Source organism: Phocoena sinus, chromosome 4 (genome assembly GCF_008692025.1).
Source record: "Phocoena sinus isolate mPhoSin1 chromosome 4, mPhoSin1.pri, whole genome shotgun sequence".
Lineage (NCBI taxonomy): Eukaryota > Metazoa > Chordata > Mammalia > Artiodactyla > Phocoenidae > Phocoena > Phocoena sinus.
Window position 1 is genome coordinate 140,113,894 of NC_045766.1, and position 24,207 is coordinate 140,138,100.

Genomic DNA, 24,207 nt, shown 5'->3' on the forward strand with positions numbered 1-24,207 from the left:
CCCCCTGCAGTGGAAGAGTGGAGTCCTAACCACTGAATTCCCTATATGAGTTCTTTGTATATTTTGGATATTAATCCCTTATCAGATGTAGTATTTGCAATATCTTCTTTAATTTGGTATGCAGCCTTTTTGTTTTGTTGATAGTTTCCTTTGCTGTGCAAAAGTCTTTTAGTTTGATGTAGTTCAGTTTATTTATTTTTACTTTTGTTTCCCTTGTCTGAGGAGACAGATCCAAAAAAATATTGCTAAGACTGATGTCAAAGAGCATACTGCTTATGTTTTCTTCCAGAAGTTTTATGGTTTCAGGTCTTACATTTAAGTCTTTAATCTATTTTGAGTTTATTAATTTATTTTATTTATTTATTTTTTGTGGTACGCTGGCCTCTCACTGTTGTGGCCTCTCCTGTTGCGGAGCACAGGCTCCGGACGTGCAGGCTCAGCAGCCATGGCTCACGGGCCTAGCTGCTCCACGGCATGTGGGATCTTCCTGGACTGGGGCACGAACCCGTGTCCCCTGCATCGGCAGGTGGACTCTCAACCACTGCGCCACCAGGGAAGCCCTGAGTTTATTTTTGTATATGGTATGAGAAAGTAGTCCAGTTCGATTCTTTTCCATGTAGCTTTGCAGTTTTCCCAACACCATTTATTGAAGACACTTTTTTATTCCTTATTGTGTATTCTTGCCTCCTTTGTCATAGGTTAAGTGACCCTAAATGTGTGGGTTTATTTTCAGTGTCCCTATTCTGTTCTATCAATCTGTATGTCTGTTTTTGAGCCAGTACCATACAGTTTTGATTTTGTAGCTTTGTAATATAGTTTGAAACTAGGGAGCATAATACTTCCAGTTTTGTCTTTCCTTCTTAAGATTATTTTGGTTACTTGGGGTCTTCTGTGACAGCAAACAATTTAATAGATATGTATAGATATATGTATACACACAAGAATAAGAATATATTAGATAGATATTAATAGAATGTATTCTTCTCTTACACTTATTAAACAATTTCCAAATCTATTATGTTCTTGGTCACAAAGGAAACTTTCATAAATTTCAAAAAGGGATGATTTTACAGGATACATTTTTATCCCAAGTATAGAATTACAATCTGGAAGAGAAATATCATAAAAACTTAAGAAATAAATATATGCCATTTCAAATAACTCCATATCCAAGGGAAAACATAACTGATATTACAAGTCGTCAAATAATAAGCAAAAGTTATTATTTCATACACAAACCCCAATATACAGCCAAATCTCTATACAGAGGAAAATTGTTAACTTTAAATATTCTTATAATTAAAGCAGAAAGGTAAAAACTTAGTAAAATAAATATTCAACTTATAAAATTAGGAAAATAGAAAAAAAAGAGTAGGCGGTGAATCAATAAAAAGAAAAACCAAGATTAATTTAATACAAAAGAGAAAGTGTGTGTCTGTGTGCCTCTGTGTGTGCATATATGAATACAATTTATATATAATTTGAATATATACAACTTGAATACATTTATATGTAATTTGACTATATATAACTTGAACAGACAAATGAAGTAGATGAAATCCCTGACCAGTTGATATATTACTTAGAAAACTTTCAGTTATACCTAGATCAATTTCTGTTATGAATTCAGATGGGAAGTCTAAATAATATATTAACAAACTGTATCCAGCAATGAATTAAAGGTAATACACCAAATTAGAGCAGAATTTTTTCTATCAAAGTAGTTCATTACATGAACTTATTGATGGAGAAAGACTGTAAGATTGTGTCCATAAATACCAAGAAGATATTTGATATAATTCATCAGACATTCCTAGTTAAAATAAACATGGATTAAAATATAAGTAGAAGGAAACTGAGTAAATATTATAAAAACCAATTATCAAAAGAAAACTGTATCCTAATGAACCATGAAATACTGAAACATTAAAATCAAAAGAAAGATAGGCATGCCTGTCATCACCATATTATTAAACATTGTTTTAGAAGCTGTAGTTATCACAAAAAAATAAGAAAATGAAATATCTCATATATATGTAGCATATAGGAAATATAAAAATTATCTTTATTTGTGTATGATGTAATTGTATGACTAGAAATCTCAACAAACTCCAATAAAATCCATTAGAATTAGTATTAGAGTTTATTACGTTTCTGGATTAAAAAAATGCAAAAATTAGTAGCTTTTATTTATATCAACTATAATGGATAGGAAGTTAAAATGTAAAAAACATACCTCATTCACAATGGTGATAAAAATCTCTAAAACGTTTAGGAATAAATTTATCTGAAAGACACCAACAAATATTAAAGTAATGGAGAGACCTATGATGCTCTGAGTAGGATGACCTAACAATAAGAAGTGATAATTCCTAAACTAATAAATACATTTAGTGCTATTTCAATGAAAAGCCTATTTAATATTTTTGACACTAGGAAAAATGATCTTAAAATGAATTGGAATAATACATGTCTGAGAAGAGCCAAGAAAATTTTGAAAAAGGAGACTTTGTGTAGCAAAGTCTTGCCTTTCTGAATATTGAAATTTATGTTAAAAACTACAGTGATAAAAGCTGTATATTGGCATGGGAACTGATAAATACATCCATGGATATGTTTATATATTTATATATAGACTAGTGTGTTAACAGATCCAAATGCATACATAGAACTTTATAAACGACAAAAATAACATCTCAATTCAAGGGAAAAATAATGGTATGGGCATAATTTGTCATCTATCTGGAAGAAAACAGAGCCCTACTTTATAGCATATACAAAATTAGATTCCAGGTGGGTTAAGCCTCTAGATGTTAATAATTAATACAAAATAATAGAAATACATTTCAGAGAATAAAACTTAGATAAATTTATGTATATAAAGGGCGACAAAACAAAACAAAAAAACCCAACAAAATTTGTAAAAAGTTATAGACTGGAAAAAAACCCTTGTAAACTGACAAAGGGCTAATATTTCTATTGTATAAAGAACCTCTAAAAATTGATAATAAAACACAAACAACTCGTAAAAATGGGCAAAACACATGAAGGGATTTATCTGAATAGCAAACGTAAGTGGCTAAAACTCATGAAAAATATGCCTTTCCTTTCCAGTAATGAGGAAAACGTAAATTAAAACAAAAATGAGGGCTTCCCTGGTGGCGCAGTGGCTGAGAGTCCGCCTGCCGATGCAGGGGACACGGCTTCGTGCCCCGGTCTGGGAAGATCCCACATGCCGCGGAGTGGCTGGGCCCGTGAACCATGGCCGCTGAGCCTGCGCGTCCGGAGCCTGTGCTCCGCAACGGGAGAGGCCACAACAGGGAGAGGCCCGCGTACCGCAAACAAAACAAAACAAACAAATAAAAATGAAATTCCATTTTGTCCCAACAGGTTGGCAAAGATTAAAAAGAGCAATCATCTTCATTGCTCATGGAGATAAAGGAAAAGGGGCCAGGCACATATTAAGATGGGAATGTAAATTTCTACAATTTCTTTTTTTAGAAAGAAATCTAATCCTCCCCACCATTTTATTCATTTTAATATAGCGTTGTTTGTACAGGCACAAATGTGTGAACTTTCTGAAAAACCATCAACTGGGAAATATTTGAATAAGTTGTTATATATTTAATATTAAGCAGATGTTAATAACAGTGAGTTACAACCATATGAATTAATCTGGACAAATGTACATGATGTACTAAGCTAAAAAATCAAATTGTGCATAATATGTTCCCATATCTGTTTAAAAAAAACACAAAAATGAAACAAAAATAGCCTCTATGTAGGTAGAGTTAGGTACATATAAAATTTTTAATATTGAGTATCATAGAAGCTTGGAACTGGAAATTGTGTATATGGCTTAATTTTTTCCCACGAGCTTGAAGTGCCTTTGTAATAAAAATCACCAAATCCTACCCCTACCCCATTTTTATTGATATAATTGAAATATAACATTGTATGAGTTTAAGGGGTACAACATAATGATTTAATATATGTAGGTGGTGTGAAATGATCTCCACAATAAGTTAACATCCATCACCTCACATAGTTACAATTGTTTTCCTTCTGATGAGAAAAATAACCTAATATTTTAAGAGACTGGGAACCACTGGTTAAGTCAAGAGAACATAAAGTAGAAGGTGTATCCTAGCCCTGCCCCTAACTTGCAGTGTGACATTTTTTGCCTTTATTTTCTTGCCTCTAAGGTGTGAGTGGTGGTGACTGACCTATGGAATTAGGTTACAGTGTTGTAGTGAAGATAAAATGAAGGATGAAGACAAACATAATTTGGATAGTTAAATGGTATTGAAAGGCAAGCTATTTATCCTCGAGAAAATTCTCAGACATTCTCAATTTCTATGATGCAGGTGACAAAATCGTCCGAGGAAGCATCTTCCCTTCCCAATGGTGATGTGGCAGGAGAAGCACAGAGCAACACAGAGGTAAGAGCTGGTATCTGGAACCATCTCCTGGAGACCCGTTTACTCAGAATGTCTACTAGGTTCTGATCTTTTCATATCTGTTTGTCTATCTGTCTACCTCATCTATCTATCATCTATGTATCATCTATCTTTCTTTTTTAATCTCTAAAATTATAAAGCTTCTTTCCACACAAGCAATAGAAAATAAATATTCCCTAAATATGGAATCCTTTGGAGTTCTCTTCACAGGACTTAAATGGGTGAATTAACTCCTATTAGGGTCTTTATTACTCTACCATGCACATGAGTCGGGTCTATGGACTTACACGGACAGATCCAATCAGCAATGTTGAGGGTTGGTGATCCCATACTCTAGGGGTTAAGTGACTAATACACAGACGTCCACGTTTGCTTTGTTTATGTATTGTGTATCTAAATAAGGAAACCACAGCACGTGTGGTCTGGTGTCGCCTTAGAAGCTTACCCAAGGTTAGTGATACCATGGGTTTCCTTTATGACTAGGGAACAGAGAAGGCTGAAGAAAGTGGACAACACGAGGCACAAAAAGAAGGCAGTGAAGATGCGGGCGACCTCACCGGATCCCCAGAGAAGAATGTGAGTGTTTGCTGTTTTCACTGTAGTTTCACTGGATTCAGTTCTGTTCAACAAGCATTTATTTAGCTCTGCCAGGTGCCAGGAATCTTTCTGGGCACACGAGAGTGGGCGTGAAAGTAAGGAGCTGAGGGTTTAGCCAGGAGGCAGCAGGTAATTTTCACTTAATGTGTTAACTGCTGTTAACACATTAACTGAAAGGAAGCCAGAGGAAGGACCCTGAACCCAGGCCTGGAGTGACAGGCTACGCAAGGCTTTAATGATTTGTCATTGTGTTGTTACGGTTAGGTTGGGTTCATGTTCTTTCTTATTTGGCCACGCTGGGTCGCAGTTGTGGCATGCTGAGACACGTGGGATCTTTAGTTGCGGCATGCAGGCTCTTAGTTGTGGCATGTGGGATCTAGTTCCCCGAGCAGGGATTGAACCCGGGCCTCCTGCATTGGAAGCGTGGAGTCTTAACCACTGAACCATCAGGGAAGTCCCCCTTCATGTTCTTTCTAAAGCAAGGGACCTTATGCCTCGGTCATGCGTAGTGATGGACTCCTATCACACTTGTCGACTTAAAAAATTGTACAATGTGAACGTTGTGAGTTAAGTTTTGTTTGGGGCAGAATGAGGACTATAGCCCGGGAGATAGCATCTCAGATAGCTCTGAGAAACTGCTCCTAAGAGGTAGCGGGGAACGTCAGAACATATGTGATTTTGATAAAGGGAGTCCATGCCATCAAGAGCATGTTTTTTGCAGAAGGTTCTGCTCGTCTCGTGAAGGTTACTGCTAGTCACGAGGTGCAGACGTCACCATGAAGGATTTTAGTGCTCTTCTAGATACGAGGAGATGCAAGAATTGGGCTCATAAAATCTTCTGAAAGCATCTAACTATCTGAAGACCTGTTCTGCCAGTTTTTCCCAGATCACAGAGTGCCTCATTCCTGATCTCCACCCCGAACTCCTTTCAAGGGGTGTTGAAGGTCAGCAACTGCAACAGCTCATGATTTAATCCTTGTAGAGGCAGATGGCAAGTGCCAGTTTGTAGTTGGCATACTCCACCAAGAGGATTTGTGGGAAGGCAATGGGAGCTGAGGATAATAGGGTCCCTGGGGGAGGGAAACTGACACCAATTCAAAGCCAATCAGGGGACTCTCAGGGCCCCCGCTGACGCAAGGCCCGTGAGCTAATTCTAAAGCGTTCCAATGCAGGGGCCGCAGGGCAAAGGGCCGAGGGGAGGCTGTGGCTCTGGAAGCACCAAGCTAAGATAATGGTGGATCAGATGGGCTACTTATTCAAGGAATTCTGAAAATGTGGTTGGGAAGCCAGGCAAAGGGGAAACCCTGGAGCTACTGAGGGAGCTTGAATGGGCTGAGCCTCCTCTTGGGAGAATTTCAGCGGGCTTCTGCCTTGGGCCAATTGTAGCAAAGACTATTTACCAAACCCCGATGGTTTGCATTTGTACCTATTTATTGATTCCAGGAGAGATGTGGACAGCTTTTAATGTCACTGGATTCTTGTTCCCAGCAGATGGAATGTGACTAGGAAAGGGGCCAAGACTGACAACCACGTTGCGGAGAATGGGGGTGGTATCAGTTTGTCTTTATCATAAGGAATTTAAATTTGGGAGGAACCAAGGCGGTAAATTCCCTTATGTTTGAATACTGCTATTTCAAAATGTTGATGATTTAAGACCCTTTGACGTTTCTGTTTTGAAGAAAGATGAAATCTTCTGTCTTGATCTGGAAGTTAGGTGGGCTTTCATGGCAGCCTGTTTAATTCAGAAACAATCAATTTAAGGTGAAATAGAGTGACAATTTAATTATCCTGTAATTTATAAACATCTTTAAAAACATTTTTTAATTTGAACTTTCCATGGATTGCCTAATGCACTGGTACAGCATTATTGATTTACATGTTGAAATTCAGTTTGCTCCTTTTAAGACAGAGAGACAAAGGTAAAAACATTACACCCCAATCCCTTTCTCCCATGAGACCAAGAGGAAGACAGCATTTTAAAAATCAGACCCTGACTTCTACAGCAAGGGCAGGGTTGGCTTCAGCTTCTCAGCCTCTGGGCTGGTTAGTTCAATGAAGTGATAAGCCATCCAGCTTGGGGATTCTCTTTGCTAATATTTCAAAAAATTGTGGACCCTTTACAAAGTAAATTATAGTCTTGTGAATCCTAATAGGAATTGAAAACATCGCTGTGTTATTTTTGCTTGGGCTGTGATGAAGAAATGACTACATAGAAGACATTTTTATTTTAGATGAATATAATATTAACATTAATGACCAACTCTTTAATAATATTTATTCTACATAAAGAGAGATTTTGACTTTTTCCCGTTTGACAAGTGGTACGTGCTCTTTGACTTGCTGTAATTCAGTTGAATAAGGAAAAAACTATGATTGGTCAGCAAACATTAAAAATGACATAACATGATTAGCTTTGGGACTGAATATATAGGAAACTCGATTGACATTTAAGAAAGAGACAAAAACTATCTGATATTTGGGATGCTTGCATTTTGTGCTTCAAGAACCTTCTGTCTTTTTCTGGTTTTGGGGTTGTTTTTCAAGGTTAAGATGGGAAGGCTGTCTTGGCTATTTGACATCACATCTTTCCCGGCTGAGCACCCAGGCTTACATGGGCTTATTTGTGATGATCAGAAAGGCCAATTAGATCATGTGTTTTACCTCTTTAATGTGATTTTTTATTTTATTTTATTTTTAAAATTTTATTGAAGTATAGTTGATTCACAATGTTGTGTTTAACAGTGATTCAGTTATACATATTATATCTATATCCTTTTTCATATTCTTTTCCATTATGGTTTATCACAGGATATTGAACATAATTTCCTATGCTGTATAGTAGGACCTTCTTGTTCATCCATTCTCTATATAATAGTTGGCATGTGCTAACCCCACACTCCCAATACTTCCCTCCTCCACCACCCCTTCCCTTTGGCAACCACAAGTCTGTTCTCTATACTTGTGAGTCTGTTTTTGATTGTAGATAAGTTCATTTGTGTTGTATTTTAAATTCCACGTATGAGTGATATCATATGGTATTTGTCTTTCTCTTTCTGACTTACTTCCCTTAGTATGGTAGTCCCTAGGTCCATCCATGTTGCTGCAAATGGCATTATTTCATCCTTCTTTATGACCAAGTAGTATTCCATTGTATATATGTACCACATCGTCTTTATCCATTCATCTGCAGATGGACACTTAGGTTGTTTCCATGTGTTGGCTATTGTACTAGGTTGGCCAAAAGGTTCCTTTGGGTTTTTCCCTTAGATGTTATGGGAAAAAGCCGGACGAACTTTCTGGCCAACCCAATAAATTGTTAATGCAAATTTTTAAAGTACCAGTCACATCCAGTAGATTCTTCTTAGATAAATCCAAGGCTTTTAGATAAAATCTCTGGCTCTGTTGAAACCATCTTGGGGAAATCTCATGGATTTGTACCTTTTGCTCCTCTAGCCCATTGTATCTAAACAGCAGCTCCCTGTGCTTCCTTCTCTAACCAACATTCCGTGAGGGATATAAATAACATAATCTTTGCGGGTTCAGATTTTGTTCATAACACTTCTGGCCGTGGACCATCAGCATCACTAATTTCTCTAGACACCATAATATCTGCTTTATGCCCCCACCTCCTGGCTGGCAGGAGATTCAATCTGGGTGAAGCGTTTTGGAGACTCACTCCTTCTTGGGGACTTAGAGTCATCATGGGGTCTTCAGTGGTGACTGGAGGGGAGAGGGCCCTGGTTCTTTGCGGTGGTGACTTTCTGACATGGGTTTCCTGCTGCCTATTGGCAGCTGTTGACACTGGTCCCTCAGCTTGGTTCAGGACCTCTGCCCTGGCTGGAAGTGGCCATGCCTCTCACAGTGACCAGTCACATGCTTCCTCGTACATCGTGCCCAGGTGCTACCCAGATGCCCCAGTGGTCCCTGGTTCAGCGTCTACATCAAGCAGGGCCTGGGTAGCACCTCCTGGAACACCCACCTCCTTCTGCCCCCTTCTCTCTTCAATCTGCTTCATCTCCTCAGCTCCAAGCCCTAAGCTCCAAGCTCATTTTTCCAGGGATTATCTAGCTTCCTCGCCCCTTTCAGCCCAGGATTTTGATAAGCAAGGCTTATAACTTCTTCCCTAGAGGTGGAGAACCAGAACAAGTATGTGGCTATCTTCTTGGAGTGTGGGGAATAACAGTAACTCTATTCCCACCCCCTAATTTGGGGTAGTAGGGAGAACAAAATGAGAATTCTTATTCTAGCATATACAGCCATACTATTCATGACAAGGAACACAGATGTATTTTAACCTCTTATTCTGAAATGATTACAGACCCACAGGGACATAGTACAGAGTCCTGTGTGCCCTTTGCCGGGCTTCCGCTAATGATGACATCTCAGACGGCTGCAGTAGGAGACGGAAACCAGGAGTATGACATCGGTGCATCTCTGTTAAGTAGACTTGCAGAGCTTATTCAGGGTTGGCCATTTTTTTCAAACCTTTCATTTGTATGTTAAAAGGCATTCCTCTGTGTGTTAAGAGCCATTTTCAGGTGTGCAGTGGTAACAGCTCCCTCCAGCAGCTGGCGGCGTTAAAACGAGTGACAGACCAGCTTAGTGAGTGTCTGAGTTGTGTTCATTTGATCTCAGCTATTGTACATGTTTACTCAGTACACACTTGCAAATGTTCAAAGGATGCCATTTTAATGGGGAAAATATTTACCGAAGAATATCACGTTGATCTGATAAAAAGAGATGAGGACAGAAGCCGTTATCTCCTTTAGCGAGATGGACTTCCCCTGACCACAAGCCTCTGGGGTTCTTACACACAAGATGCCGAGATGTATATTTCCTACTTGCTGACAGGTTGGGGCAGCATTCGGGAGGCAAGATGGTGCACACTGAAAAGATCATTCATTCCTGCCTAAGAAGATGTCACCTGTAGCTTCAGTCCCCCTGTAGAGAGGGGACTTCATGGTCCCCTTCCTCGCTGACCCAGGGAGGGATGAGGGGGTAAGGAGGAGAGGGGAGGCTTGTGAACAGTACCAGAATAAAGGAGGAAAGCAGGCCACCTCAGCTTCTGGGCACGCTGAGAAGGGCACTACAGACTGCGGGTGTCATGAGAACATTATGAAACCCTGGAAATGGAGAAGACGCAGCTTGTTCATCTTGGTGTTTGGTTTCCATCGAGGTCAAAGTATTTTACATGGTATTCTCTGCTAACTCAATGGTCCCCTCCAAAATCTTCTAAGACCTTGGCTTGACTGACTGCATGATTATGGTCTATAAATCTTCCCCACTTTGCTTCCTCCAAAATCTATCTTGAGGATAGTTGCTCAACCAAGGGGTGGGCATTGGTTTAGGTCCTCCACAAGCTCGTGAGCCTAAGGCTGCGTCCCTGTACTGTCTGCAGATGGAGAGAACCCTGCTCTTGCCCCTGACCTTCAGCCGCTCTGAGGCTGGCTGCCCTCCTCAGGTCCCTCTGGACCGGCCCCCGCCCTCCTTCCACACCAGCCACTTGTCCTAACCAGCCACTGCCTGACACCCACCGTGGCTGACACCTGTCCTTAGTCCTGGCCACGTGCCATATCAGCAGCCTGCCTCCCTGGCCAGGTTCCCAACAGAAATAGCTGTTGGTGAGGTTCTAAGACTTTGAGGGCTTCCTCTGATTAGCTTTCTTAGAAGAACAACAAGGTAAAATGATTTTAAGTTGTAGCTTCGTCAAGTGAATGATTCATACCCTATCCTAAGATCCTGCAGAATCTCAACTTAATTGACCATGTGATTATAATTACCTTAAAAATAACCTTTTGCCAATACAATTATTTGCCAACCATAAAAATCAATTCAAGCGTTGTATATAGATGACTTTTAAGGATCTACCTAATTCTGACACTTTATAATTCTGTGAGCTAAGGATGGATGTTTAAGTTTATTTTATTAATATATCCCACCTCCTCCTAAGAAAGATTTGAGGCATGAGTGGCATACATAAATACCTTCATTCAACATTTTATTGACAGACTGAATGCTGCCATATGCGAGGCAGTCCAGGGACTGAAAATGAGCTTCTATTCTGGTGGAGCTGGTGATGGTCATAGCCAAGGTTCTTCAAAGCTTACCTGACCTTTTGAGGCTAAGTATTTCTATAAATTCTCTGAGCAGTTACTTTCTCTACTTAATGTCTCTTTCAAGAAATTAAGGTCAATTCAGATACTGATAAAGCCCTAGGTCCCTCGGTAATTGCTGCTAGCTAACCTGTAGAAGTTGAGATTCGCACTTATTCCTGTAAGAACCCCTACTGCCCTCCAGCCTAGCTCTAAGGATAATCCCATGTTTAATAGTGTGTTTTTTGTTAATTCATTTGTTTCAGCTGTACACAATTAATAAAAATAACTGGATTTAGAGAAGTGTAAAACTCTACATAGCTAACAATTCTGTGTTGTATATAGTGAATTTTAATTTGATCTCACATGGATAAGAAGAAAATGAATGTTCTTTGAGACCTAAAGAGTCAATAGGAGACTTTATAGGTTCATTAATCTAGTCACTTAACACATTTATTGAGCTTATACCTTGGTTCCAGACAGTGGCTGGGTCCTGGAGATCCAAAAATGAATAAAGACACAAGTTGTGCCCCAAGGGGTACACAGACTAGTTAGGGAGACAGATAAATAAATGATGATTATGGTAGCAAATAAGGGAGTCCCCTAACTCAGGCTTACGGGTCAGGAAAGTCTTCCTTGCACAGATCGGTTTAAGCAGTGTCCCGGAAGGTGTCACTGATGTGAGAAAGTTGTATGTGACTGTTAGCTGAAATAAAGAATATGAGGCTAGAGAGGTGAGCAGGGGCCAGATCATGGTGGCCTTTCAACCGTTCTAAGGATTATGGATTTATCTTGAAAGATGGAAAGTTTTCAACGCGAGGGCAGCATGGTAAGGTGGGTTGTCTTTCAGAGTGGTATCTCTGGCTACTGTGTGGAGAACAGGTTGGAGATAAGGAAGACTAGAGGTGATGTAACCCTGGTGAGAGAAGATGGCAGTCCTGGCAAAGGAAGGACAAGGCATGGGCAGAATGAGACAATATTAAAGAGGTGCAATCAACACATCGCTGAAAAACCAACACCCGGATTTTGCAACAAGTGAAGGACTCTCTTTTCCTGGACTTTATTTTAGCTTTAAAACTTACTATGTTGCCAGAATTGATTTGGAGATTCCCAGTGCTGGGGAACGTCTTGGGCTGACTCAGTCTTGGCTGGCTGGATCAGGTTTTCACATTTTGTATTTTCTTTGCCAGTCTCAGAAATCTGAGAGTATTGTTCTGGAACTGGCCAAAAACGTGAGGCTGGGCCAGAGAAGGTGGCAGTGTGGTGGCTCCTCCACCACTTGCCTTCCACGAGAATCTTGAGAGGCAGCATGGTAGAGTAGGAAAGAGACTATATTAGGAACCAGGAATCTTGAAGTGAGTCCTGATCATGTTACTTGTGCTCTGATTCTGGGCAAATTACTTAACTCTATGGTCTTGGTGTCCTCATCTGTCCATAGAAGGGACTGGGTAAGAGGATAGAAGCAAATATGAGATTGCTTTCAACTCCCTCAGTCCAAAATTCCATGAGCTCAGGGATGGGAAGATTCTTATTTCTTTGCAATTTTAGGAGATATCACCTGGTTCTCCCACTTTGATCAGGGGGAAATAGAATTTCCAGTGGGTTGGCAGAGTGGAGACCTGTTTGAGCCCAGGATGGCCTCATCCTTTCTTACTTTAAAGTTTCTTTCTTTAACCAGAAATCCGTGTTTAAATATTACATCGTTCAGAAATGTTATCATTTTGTTCTGATGGTGAAAAAGGTTTTGATGTGTTTTTATTAATTGGTTCAAAACTTAATTAAAGGCACGGTTATAAGGACATAAAAGCCAAAAAGCCATAATTTTGTTCAAATTTTCTAATTGCTTACGTATATGGTTTGAATTTTCCCTGATAGCTCTATAGGTCTGCAATATGCTTTGGATATAGATACAGGATCAAACATATAATTAAGCAGTATTACTAACTAGTTATATTTTCTCAGGAGTAAGAGTGATGAAAATATGTCTTTAATTTCATAATATTGAAATCTAATGCATGAAATAGGTAGGCATTGCTCAGTTATCATATCTTTGCTATTGATATGTTTTCTCAATAAATAGATGTCTTTCATTTTGATAAACATGCATTTTATTATAGTTTGCTTAATTTTCATTTATATTTTAAATTAAAAATTTTTATACAATTTTTAAAGGTTACTTTTCATTTACAGTATTACAAAATATTGGCTATACAGTTTGCTTAATTTTTAGATTCAACTTAAAAACGTATGCGAATTTATATTTTTCTTTCATTTCTGTTTATGGACTTAAGGAAGAAGAGGGAGAGACAGCAACAGAAGAGGTACAGTAGCGTATTTCACAGTCGTGCTGTGCTTAACAAACGCATCTTTTAGGTGAGAGAGTTGCAGCTTTAGCCACATTCTCCTTGTTCTTCATGACGCAGAGAAGCGGATGCAACCCACACTCCCAGAAAGTCCTCCTTTAGCCTGCCAAGAAGAGAAATAAAATAAGATGGAGTTACATTTATCAAAGGGAGATTAATGGGGAAACAGGGTGTGGCTTTCTGAGCCTCCTGTGGTGAAGGTGTCGTCAGTGAAGTCAGGCCAGGCTGGGCCAAGTCCTTCAGTGGAGATTTCTTCTCCATTTTTTCTTCTCACCCCCTTGAGTAGCACACACGTTATGCAGCTTGCATGGTGCTCACTGGTGTTGTTTGATTGCCTCCTATTCACTTTGTTGGTGAGGGAGGGATTCTCTCCCTCTGGTTACAGGAATGGCACAACACCTGCCACTGGACAGGTGAGATGGACAGTGGCTTATTAGTCACACGTTCTCCAAGCCCAAGGGATGAGGCGACCCATGCATGCAGGGCCCCACTGTGGGGGGGGGCGTCACTTGGGACCAGAGTGAACAATTGGGGGCAGTGGGAGGCAGGCTTTGTAGTAATCAAGAGGGTGGGGTGTCCCCTGGTCCACGTGGAGGATGTGATTGACCTGTTTGCATAATTCTGGGGGATAAGCAGGCACTGTGTCTGGTGCCTTGAGAAGGAGGGCTGCTCGGGTGGGAGACCCAATCTGTGGGAGCAGAAGGGGAGGTGAACCAGTGGTCAGGCCATTTTAAGTCTTCCCGCTTTTACCAGATGTTAAGGCAGCAGAGAGTACTGAGTCTTAATTTTAGGTCTTGTACCACAGGTGTGTACCTTAGACACCATGAGGTTTAAACATGCAGCTCATCGCTTAGCACCTGGAAGATATTTGACATTAGGTAACCACATGGTTCCAGAATTTCTAGTGGGGATCTACCCAGGGGGAGCATTATTATTTGTATGTGTGTATGGGGGGCTTTTTTTTTTTTTTTGGAGTAGAGTTGATTTACAATGTGTTAGTGTCAGGTGTACAACAAAGTGATGTATATATATATATAAATATATGTATTCTCTATATATCCATATATATTCTATACATAGAATATATATGTCCATATATACATTCTATACATTGTATACATAGAATATATATATATCCATATAGTCTATATATTCCATATATAGAATATATATATCCATATATATTCTACACATAGAATATATATATTCTACATATTCTATATATAGAATATATATCCATATATATCCTATGTATTCTGTACATAGAATATATATATGCATATATATATTCTATGTATTCCAGACATAGAATATAGATATCGATATATATATTCTATACATAGAATATATATATCGATATCTATATTCTATATATTCTATATATAGAAAAAATATATATCCATATCTATAGTCTATATATTCTTTATATAGAATATATATATATCCATATTTATATTCAATATATTCTATATATAGAATATATATATATATATATATATATTCAGATTCTTTTCCCTTATAGGTTATTATGAACTATTGAGTATAATTTCCTTGCTATACAGTAGGTCCTTGCTGGTTATCTGTTTTTTACCTAGTAGTGTGTATATGTCGATCCTGAGCTCCTAATTCATCCCTTCCCACAAGGGGAGCAGTAGCGACTTGAGAAGAATTCTTTTTTTTTTTAACCCTGTTTGGGAATATTTGCCCTTTAATTTGCATTTAAAATCAGCTTCTTTAAATATTTTAGTTACAAATTCTGCATATGAAGACATAGGAGATGCTGCAGGCAATCAGTACTGGCTCCCACCCCTTCCCCCTACCCCAACCCCCAAGCCTTGCTTCTTTGCTCAAAATGCATATGGACATCCTGCACTAAATAAATGGCTCCCCGTGTCAGTGTCAGCAGCCTCAGGACTGGATGCAGTTGGATACGAAGCGATGAAGCCCAGTAGCTTTCATGACAGGATGTGTGCATTTAACCATGCTCCGAAGAACGCCAGTGATTGTGCCCAGACCCAAGGCAGTACCTCAGAGTTGACATCGGCCGTTTCCCCACTGTGTACTGGCATCTTGGGCTGGTTTCCACCACAATCCATCCTCTCCCAGACCTGTGTTCTGTGGCGGAAGAGCTAAGGCTCTGTCCCCTAAAGGCCATGATACAGGAAGGAACAGAACTGCTTCTTCAGCTCACAGCCTTAAGCCAATGGAATTTAAAAGCTCAAGACAATGTGAGCCAGTCCACAGGAAGCCTCCTTCACTCCAATCTCTGCCAGGCGCCATCCAGCCCTTGGTTGGGACACGCTCTGTCTCACTGCCAAGATGTGCTAGAATCTGCTCTAGATGAGAACGATATGGTAGAATGGTCCCAGTGGTCTGGAAAGGTTGGCACCACAACAGCTGGGCGTGCTTGTGCCAAAGTGGGTCTTCCTGGTACAGAGCTATGACGGAGAGTGTGAGGGCAGGCCTGGGCTCTGCTCCAGTCTCATTGATAACCTCTGACCTCAGAATCTGTCCTCCCCCTCAACACTGCCTACCCATCCCCTGCCCCTCCAGATCCCCCAGCCTGTGCTTCCTGGAAAAGGTAGAAGAGGCAGCTTGAAGTCAGTGACAGCTGAGAATGAAGGTGCCATTTAAGAAGCAAAGCAGCACCTCCTGGCCTCTGGTCAATACCTCCACACGGGTGGAACCGAGTAAGGACGTGCACAGCCAGGACAGAGGCTGCTCCGAGCTCGGGAGGCACAGCACCCTCCTAGGCGTCTCTGGAGAACAGACTTTCAAGAGATAGAAACTTAATCACTTGGTCCCCGGCAGTTTCCCTGTGGTATACTGGACGGGGGAGAAGCAAAATTATCTCTGCGGAGGGCTGATGGAGGAAAGGCAGGAATATTAATGAGCATCCATTAAGGCTCTCTCTCTCCCTCAAGCCTAAGGAAATCAGATATTCGAATGTAAGAGAAGGGTGCAGAGAGGGAGAGAGCCTGGCAGGAACACCAAGGAGAGAGTTGTGACTGCTGGATACATAGTGCCCTGGTTTCCTTGCTTCAGAACAACAGCATATGCCTGTCTGTCACCAGGCTAACCCGGGGCCCGTGAGGGCACAGGGAGAAGGCTGGTTTTCAGTTCCTGCATGGTTGATGTGTAGGGCACATGGCTTCCTCCTACAGGTCCAATAGGAGGTCTCTGGGATCCTCTACCGCTGCCTTGATTTTGCGGAGGAAAGTCACGGCCTCTCTGCCATCCATCAGCCGGTGATCATACGTCAGGGTCACGTACATTATGGGCTGCATCTCCAACTTGCCTCCCACGACCACTGGCCTATCAAAGATGGCGTGCATGCCCAGGATGGCAGACTGAGGGGGGTTGATGATGGGCGTTCCAAAGAGCGAGCCAAAACGCCTCCGTTGCTGACGGTGAAGGTACCACCATCCATATCTTCAATGGCAAGTTCATTCTTCCGGGCCTCTCTCCCAGTTCACTGATGGTTCGCTCAATATCGGCAGAATTCCTAGTTTCCGCCTTCCTGATGACGGGAAACACCAGACCCCGAGGGGTGGCCACCGCAACGCTGATGTCAATATAATCCCTATACACCACCTCTTCGGTTGTATCGTCAATCGCTGCGTCTACAACAGGCTGCTGCTTCAAGGCAAAGGCCGAGGCCTTCACGAATGCCGACATGAAGCCTAGTGTGAGGTTATGTTTCTTCAGAAAAGCATCTTTGCGCCGAGCCCTCATCTCCTGGGTGTTACTCACGTCAATCTCACTGAAAGTGGTGAGCACTGCTCAGGTGTTCTGAGCCTCCTTTAGCTGCTGAGTGGTGGGCTGCCGCATCCTACTCATTTTCTCCCGATGTGCTGAACGCAGACCTGTGCCAGCTCCTGGCTCAGCTACTGGAGGGGCAGCAGTGGGTTTTACGGCAGACACTGGTTTGCTAGTGAGAGGTTGTGAGGGCGAGGGCACTGGTGGCATCTGAGTGGGTACGGATGCTGCAGGGGGAGGAGGAACTGCCGATGCCGCAGGTTCTGCTTTTCGGGCTGTGGCAGCAGGAGCTTCGGCTGGCTTGGCCTTAGCAGGAGCAGTGCCAGTTTTCCTGAGTGTGAAAAGAGGAGTGCCTCCTTCTACTTTTCCCCCATCAGGTACCAAAAGAGCTTCGATCGTGCCATTTGCTGGTGATGGAACCTGCACAGATGTCTTGTCAGTTTCAATCTCACAAACCACTTCACCTTCTGCAAGGTGAAGCTTTCTCCCCCCTGACATCCCCTTCTGTGACAGATCCTGCAAGTACGTCGTCCTCGCACACAGCTGTAGCTCTGAAAAAGCGAACACTGAAGACACTACTGCTGTAAACGACAATCTTCCTGCTGTCAGAGTAACCTGGTCCCTGACATAAGGAGATCCCAGGCAGGGAACGTCTCCCTAGAGGGCAGTTCCCCTTCTGGAAGGCGGAGAGCGAGCCGCTGAACGCCCGGGACAGGCAGCGGGACCGGGACAGCATTGCGGCGGCAGCAGCGGCGGCGATGGCAGAGGCTTGAGAAGAATTTTTAACCTGCCTCCCCAACTTGAGGTTATAGTAGAACAGTGGTTCTCATCTGGTGGTGTGTGTTAGAATCACCCGTGGTGTGTTTGAACCTTCAGAAGCCTGCCTCTGTCAGCCAACGGATAAGACCCTCCAGGGCCGAGCACGCCTTCAGCTTGCCTGTAGAGCTGAGGTGGAGAATCTTCATTGTGGGGAGCCAGGATCGAAGGGGATGACAGAGCGCATGGAGACAAACAGAGAGATGATAAGAGCCTCCACCTGTTTGGGACGGAGCCTTCCTCTTTGCTGTCCTTCCTATGCCCGTGAGAGGAAACAGCAACGACAAGAAATAAAAAGATTATAAAAAGAATTAAAATTAGGAATGTAAAAGAAACATATACAGTTTAAGATAAAGAATTTAAGAAAGACATGTCTTAATGAATAAAGGTAGAATAAGAGGAACTGAAATATAAGGGAATCAAGTTTCACAAAGATAAAAGATTAAGAATTGCACAAAATAAGAAGCATTAAAAAATTGAGTACTGAGGATATAAGATTTAAAAGTACATTTAAAACATTAAAAGAAAAATTAGAAAACAGGATTAGTGTTATTAAGGATAAAATTTAAAGGGATACGGAACCTCTACAAATACACATTTTCAGGGTTGGCCCCCAACTACTGAATCAGAAATCCTGAGGTGGGGCCCGGCAGCAGATTGCTTTGAGAAGCCCTTCAGGCGATTCTGATGCTCCATCGAGGCTGAGAACCACTGGATTAGAACATAGGTTCTAGGTGACCCACGCGTTGCCAAGTAGAGGTCGAGACAAGAACTCCTACTGTTCTGATGCTCATGATAAAAAGTCCGTCTAATCTCCAACACAATCATATTTATTTTACATCAGGAACTTGCAGTTGGTTGAAAGAAAAAGAGCTTTTCAGTTTCTTTCGGTGATGGAAATGAGTAATAGAAAATGAGCGAGGAGGAAGAGCAGACTGCCAAGACCGAGGACAGGCTTTAACTCAATCTAAGTTTTCACAGATGAATCCTCTCCTTTCCCATCCTTTCCCTGCTTGTTGAAACACTCAAATTCTACTGGTTTTATTGTGAAAGCTTCAAAGAATGGTCTCTTTTCTGTTTGAGAAATTTTGTTTTGCTTCCTCACAGGCACTGGGGGAGGACTCCATGGTGAGGAACTTTCTGATAATTTTCATGAATTGAGCATGGCAAGGTCAGCATGCTGTCCCCTTTTGCTGACAATGGGGAAGAGGTACTATGTGTCACAGTGAAGCAGGACTGAGGTTCTCACCCTGCCACTTGCCTGTGGGGTCTGCACTTCATTAGCTGGGTGTTGGGGAGTTTTCACTTTAACCCCTAACAACGATGGCATCATGTGAATGTGAGGGTGGATCCTTTCCGAGGATGTTAGTGGTTTCTGGGGGCAGGTCCAAAGTGACATTCTCGGATTCTCTCTACTTCTATTCCATCCTCTCATGTTAGCTAAATCTCAGTGACCTTTATTGTAATCACGACTTTTAAGAATATTGTTTTTGAATATTTTTGGGTTAATCATTTAAAAATGCTAATCAGAGGGCTAAAAAAAATGAAAACTCAAGGACAGAGAGAATATTTACCAAAGGTCACATGTATTGTCTAGGTATTTCGGTGGAAGGTCATCAACATTAAAGAAGGTCCCAAATGTCAAAAGAAACTCCTTCCCAAAACTTCTGTTGATTTTCGAAATTACAAAAAATTCATAATCTTTATAGAAAATTTAGAAAATACAGATAAAAACAGAAAATAAAAACATCTTATAAGCCCGTTACCCAGAGACAACCACTAGCTACATACGCATACACATATTTGTCAAACTTTGATGGATACGCTCTGTAATCTACTTTTGTTCATGTAATCAATCTATGTATTTTTGGGGGATGGTAAATATAGATCTGCTTCATTATTTTTAATATTATTTTATCAAACTAATCCCTATTCTTAGACCTAAAAGTTATTTTTAGCCTATTCCATACAGTGACTTTTCATTATCTATATATCTTTCCAATAATAATTTCTTTAGTTTCTCTCTTACTAGACAAGTTTCCATTATTTAAAATCCCATTTTTATGTATAAAAATAAGACAAACGTATTATTAATTTGAAAGTAGTTTCAGATTATATATGTAGGTTACTGATAACTTTGGCTTCAAGAAATTAGCTTGCTATAACAAATATAACCAGCTTATACATTTAAAACCTTCATCTTTTCTGACAAAATTCTATTTGCTGAGATTTTTTTGTATTTTATTCTTCCAACTGCCTTCTGAATTTTTAAAGGCAACAAGATGAGAGCAGTCTGTTAATATTAGTAAAGACTATATGCTTAAGGGGAGTCATGAAACCTGTTAGAATGAATGCTTTGCCCTGCAAAACCATCCCAGCCTGGGGTCTGTGTTTAGATGACAAAGACAAAGATGATGTCTTTGCGTGTGTGTGTGTGTGTGTGTTGGGTGGGGTGTGTAGGAGGCCCTCAACTCTAGTCTGATGTTTTGCACTCTTTTCCTCACTGTATCTGTTGACCCTTACACTTTTCAATAATAATGTAATTTTTGTTAGAATAAGACGGAAGAAATAACTGCGGAGGGAGCCGAAGGGGAAGCGGAGGAAGAGGAAGCTGAGAAAGGAGAAGAGGAGGGGCCAGGAGAAGAAGAAGAAGGAGAAGAGGAAGAAGGAGAAGAGGAAGAAGATTCTTAGGCCTTTTCATGCTTTATTCTTCCACTTGTCCAGGTAGCCACATCGCTCTGGGGTTGAAGGTTTGTTTATTACAGTCTGCCATGTAGAGCACATTTCACTTGGTGATAGAAGTGGATTTCAATTCGATCTATTTGTCTGTCTTCCTGAGGCCCTGGGCTGCCCCTTCCTGGAGCCACAGGGCTGGTGAACTCTACTGGACCCGTTTCTTGAGCGCTAGGGCAAGGAAGGCCTGTGGTTGGTATGATTTCTAGGAAAAAGCATAACTTTGAGGTGAGGAAGAGTTTGTTTTGTACTTGCTCCCTCCTCTTCCTCTTTATTTAAGTGAAAGCACAGGATGTGTTCTGTTATCAGCGTTCTATCACATGGACTCCTTTACTGATCAACACACTTACGTATCCATAGGAGAGTTTACAATCGATGTTCATAACAATGGCAATAAATTACAACCTAAAAATACCACGGAGCTGGCTTCTCATGAAAAAATTATTGCTACTAGAGGTTCAACGACAAGTGCTTGATATTACATTTATTCAATTATATTCATTGACTTATATCAAAATATTCATTTATTCAATATTAGCCCAAACACTCATGTGGAAACACTTTGGAATATGATGAAGTCACTTAAGGTAACTTTGACAAGTACACTTGCTGCCTCGTAATTTTTTTTTTAAACATCTTTACTGGAATATAATTGCTTTACAATGGTGTGTTAGTTTCTGCTTTATAATAAAGTGAATCAGCTATGCATATACATATATCCTCATATCTCCTCCCTCCCACCCTCCCTGTGCCACCCCTCCAGGTGGTCATAAAGAACCGAGCTGATCTCCCTGTGCTATGCAGCTGCTTCCCACTAGCTATCTATTTTACGTTTGGTAGCGTATATATATCCATGCCACTCTCTCACTTCGTCCCAGCTTACCCTTCCCCTTCCCCGTGTCCTCAAGTCCATTCTCTGTGTCTGCGTCTTTGTTCCTGTCCTGCCCCCACGTTCTTCAGACCAATTTTTTTTTTTTTTTAGATTCCATATATATGTGTTAGCATACGGTATTTGTTTTTCTCTTTCTGACTTCACTCTGTATGACAGACTCTAGGTCCATCCACCTCACTACAGATAACTCAATTTCGTTTCTTTTTATGGCTGAGTAATAGTCCATTGTATATATGTGCCACATCTTCTTTATCCATTTATCAGTCGATGGACACTTAGGTTGCTTCCGTGTCCTGGCTATTGTAAATAGAGCTGCAATGAACATTGTGGTGCATGTGTCTTTTTGAATTATGGTTTTCTCAGGGTATATGCCCAGTAGTGGGATTGCTGGGTCGTATGGTAGTTCTATTTTTAGTTTTTTAAGGAACCTCCATACTGTTCTCCATAGTGCTGCCTTGTAATTTTAAACTTATACTGACCATTAAAAAAGAATTATGTACTTCTTAATAGTCTGGTGAGTGCCACATAAATATATTAATAAGATAATGATAGTGGATATTGAGATCACAGGGGAAATGCTCAAATATTGTGGGCCATACAGATAAGACGGTAGGTATGAAAACATCAAAAAATCATTAAGAGCTATAAAAATATCTGGTTTAACAGACAGTTAGCAAATACCCATGTAAATGTTATGTTTTTATTGACCTTTTTATTTTAATTTAATTTATTTTATTTTTTATTGACCTTTTTAATTTGACCTTGCAACCAAGGCAGCTGTTTATTCTCTAGGGCAGTGAGGCTTACAGTTTGCTCTGGTGCCATAAGTGTTCTTGTTAATTTAAATTAAAAAAAATTTAGTCTCCTTTCTGTCCATATTATGCCTCCACTGAAACATGTAAGATAGATTTGGGGGCTGTTGATATCAGGGGAGCAGGAAGAAGAGGAGGATGACGGAGTGAGCACTGGACACACAGCAGGTCTTCAGTTAAGGTCTGCGGTTACACTTGGAGCCTGCCTAGTGAAGGGCGGACAAAAGGCTTCCGCTGGATAAAGAAAAAGAAATCCCCAGTGCTTGTAAATATCGGCTAACAAACAGCTCTGCTCTATGTACCAAAGACTGATTTGAATATTAGAATCTCCCCTCTTAATTTACTTACACTTATACATAAAATATTACTATTAAAAAATGAATATATTTTTAGGAAATCTTGGAGCTGGTAGGAGTAGCCATCACATTTTATTATCGGACAACGAAAGTTTCATCACTCCTTTATTCAAATTACAAAGCAAATCCAGCCCATCATTTGATGTTTTCCCAGGTGGTTTCTTTCATGTTGTGGACACATAGACATCTATTTTAGGGCCAATGATTGTCTTTTTGGAAGTGATCCCATTTCCTTTCTTGATTTTCTTCTAAATAAAAGAAAATTAAAAATTACTATTGAGCAGTCTGTTGTCAGTCTGATTAGTGTCCCTAATCCCATTTCTAAGGAATGAACAGGGGCTCAGTTTTGGAAAAAAAGAAAACTGGCGAGTTTTACTTTTAGAAATTTTATCTGAAGAATGATGGGAAAGGAAAATATGCCAATATTTATCATTATGCCAACTCCCCCAACAGTAAAAGACTCATATATACTGTTTAAATTCATTTCCATTCACTCTGTTTGTAAAGTTCTTTTAAAATTATTCAATTTTAATGTAATTATAAAAAAATATTGAATGTGAAATGACACAGCTGAGAGGGAATCCTTCACGTAGCCAGATGGCTTGATAGGCTGATTATGGGGAAAAGAAAGGCATATATCGCTGTGGCCAGCCCATTTTGACTGTTTCTCTGATGGCTTCTGGTTTGGAATTACTATATTTGTCATGAGGTCAAAATGCCTGACACTGAAGGAGGGAATCAGACAGCTTCCTAAAACCCACTCCCAACCCCCAGAGAGATCCAATGGCCTTCATGAAAATGCAACATGGCCGTGCAATCAGGCATTTCACTGGGCAGACCATTCAGTGTCTAAAGACAAACCCATCTCATAGCTCATGGATCTGCCAGGCATTTTATTTGAAAAGATGGTTCTAGGACTGTGGCAATGAATGGAACTATGAAACATTTCTCATTTCCTGTGTTTGAAATTGATGCTAAATTGATGCCCCAGGAGAAACAGTGTATAGTCTGAGACTGAGTTCTGTCTCCTAACAGGCTGTTGCTTAATACTGTCCTCCAGTCTAGCTGTGGACCATTTCAATTTCCTCCCCCAGGACTAAGCTGTAAATTCAGCCTCTCCATTTTCCATGAAAATGCGGTGGGGAAACTGTAATTGAAGGTGTCAACTTCCTTCTTTTTTTTTTTAATGTTGAAATCCAATTTATTTCCAAAGGCTCTTATGTCTTTATTTTTACATTCTTACATTTTCTTGCCTTAAGCAATGGTATTTTATGACTATTTAATTTCAAAATTATAAGAGAAACGGCCCACAGACATCCCTACCAGT

General features: G+C 40.6%; 1 protein-coding gene and 1 pseudogene across 4 annotated transcripts in view; one reads left to right on the plus strand and one right to left on the minus strand.

The window, feature by feature from the left end:
- Nucleotides 1-24,207, plus strand: part of LOC116753050 (SH3 domain-binding glutamic acid-rich protein-like) — a 63,290-nt gene that overhangs the window by 38,027 nt on the left and 1,056 nt on the right. For 2 of the 4 annotated variants that reach the window (XM_032630486.1, XM_032630484.1), the window contains 4 exons: nucleotides 4,368-4,442; nucleotides 4,944-5,036; nucleotides 13,441-13,470; nucleotides 20,641-20,811. In XM_032630486.1, the coding sequence (XP_032486377.1) occupies nucleotides 4,368-4,442; nucleotides 4,944-5,036; nucleotides 13,441-13,470; nucleotides 20,641-20,778 (336 nt within the window). In that variant the 3' untranslated portion in view covers nucleotides 20,779-20,811. Of the gene's footprint in view, nucleotides 1-4,367; nucleotides 4,443-4,943; nucleotides 5,037-13,440; nucleotides 13,471-19,194; nucleotides 19,216-20,640; nucleotides 20,812-24,207 lie in introns of all 4 variants that reach the window. The other 2 variants (XM_032630488.1, XM_032630485.1) reach the window with 2 other exon arrangements.
- On the minus strand, nucleotides 15,354-19,184 carry LOC116753049 (annotated as a pseudogene).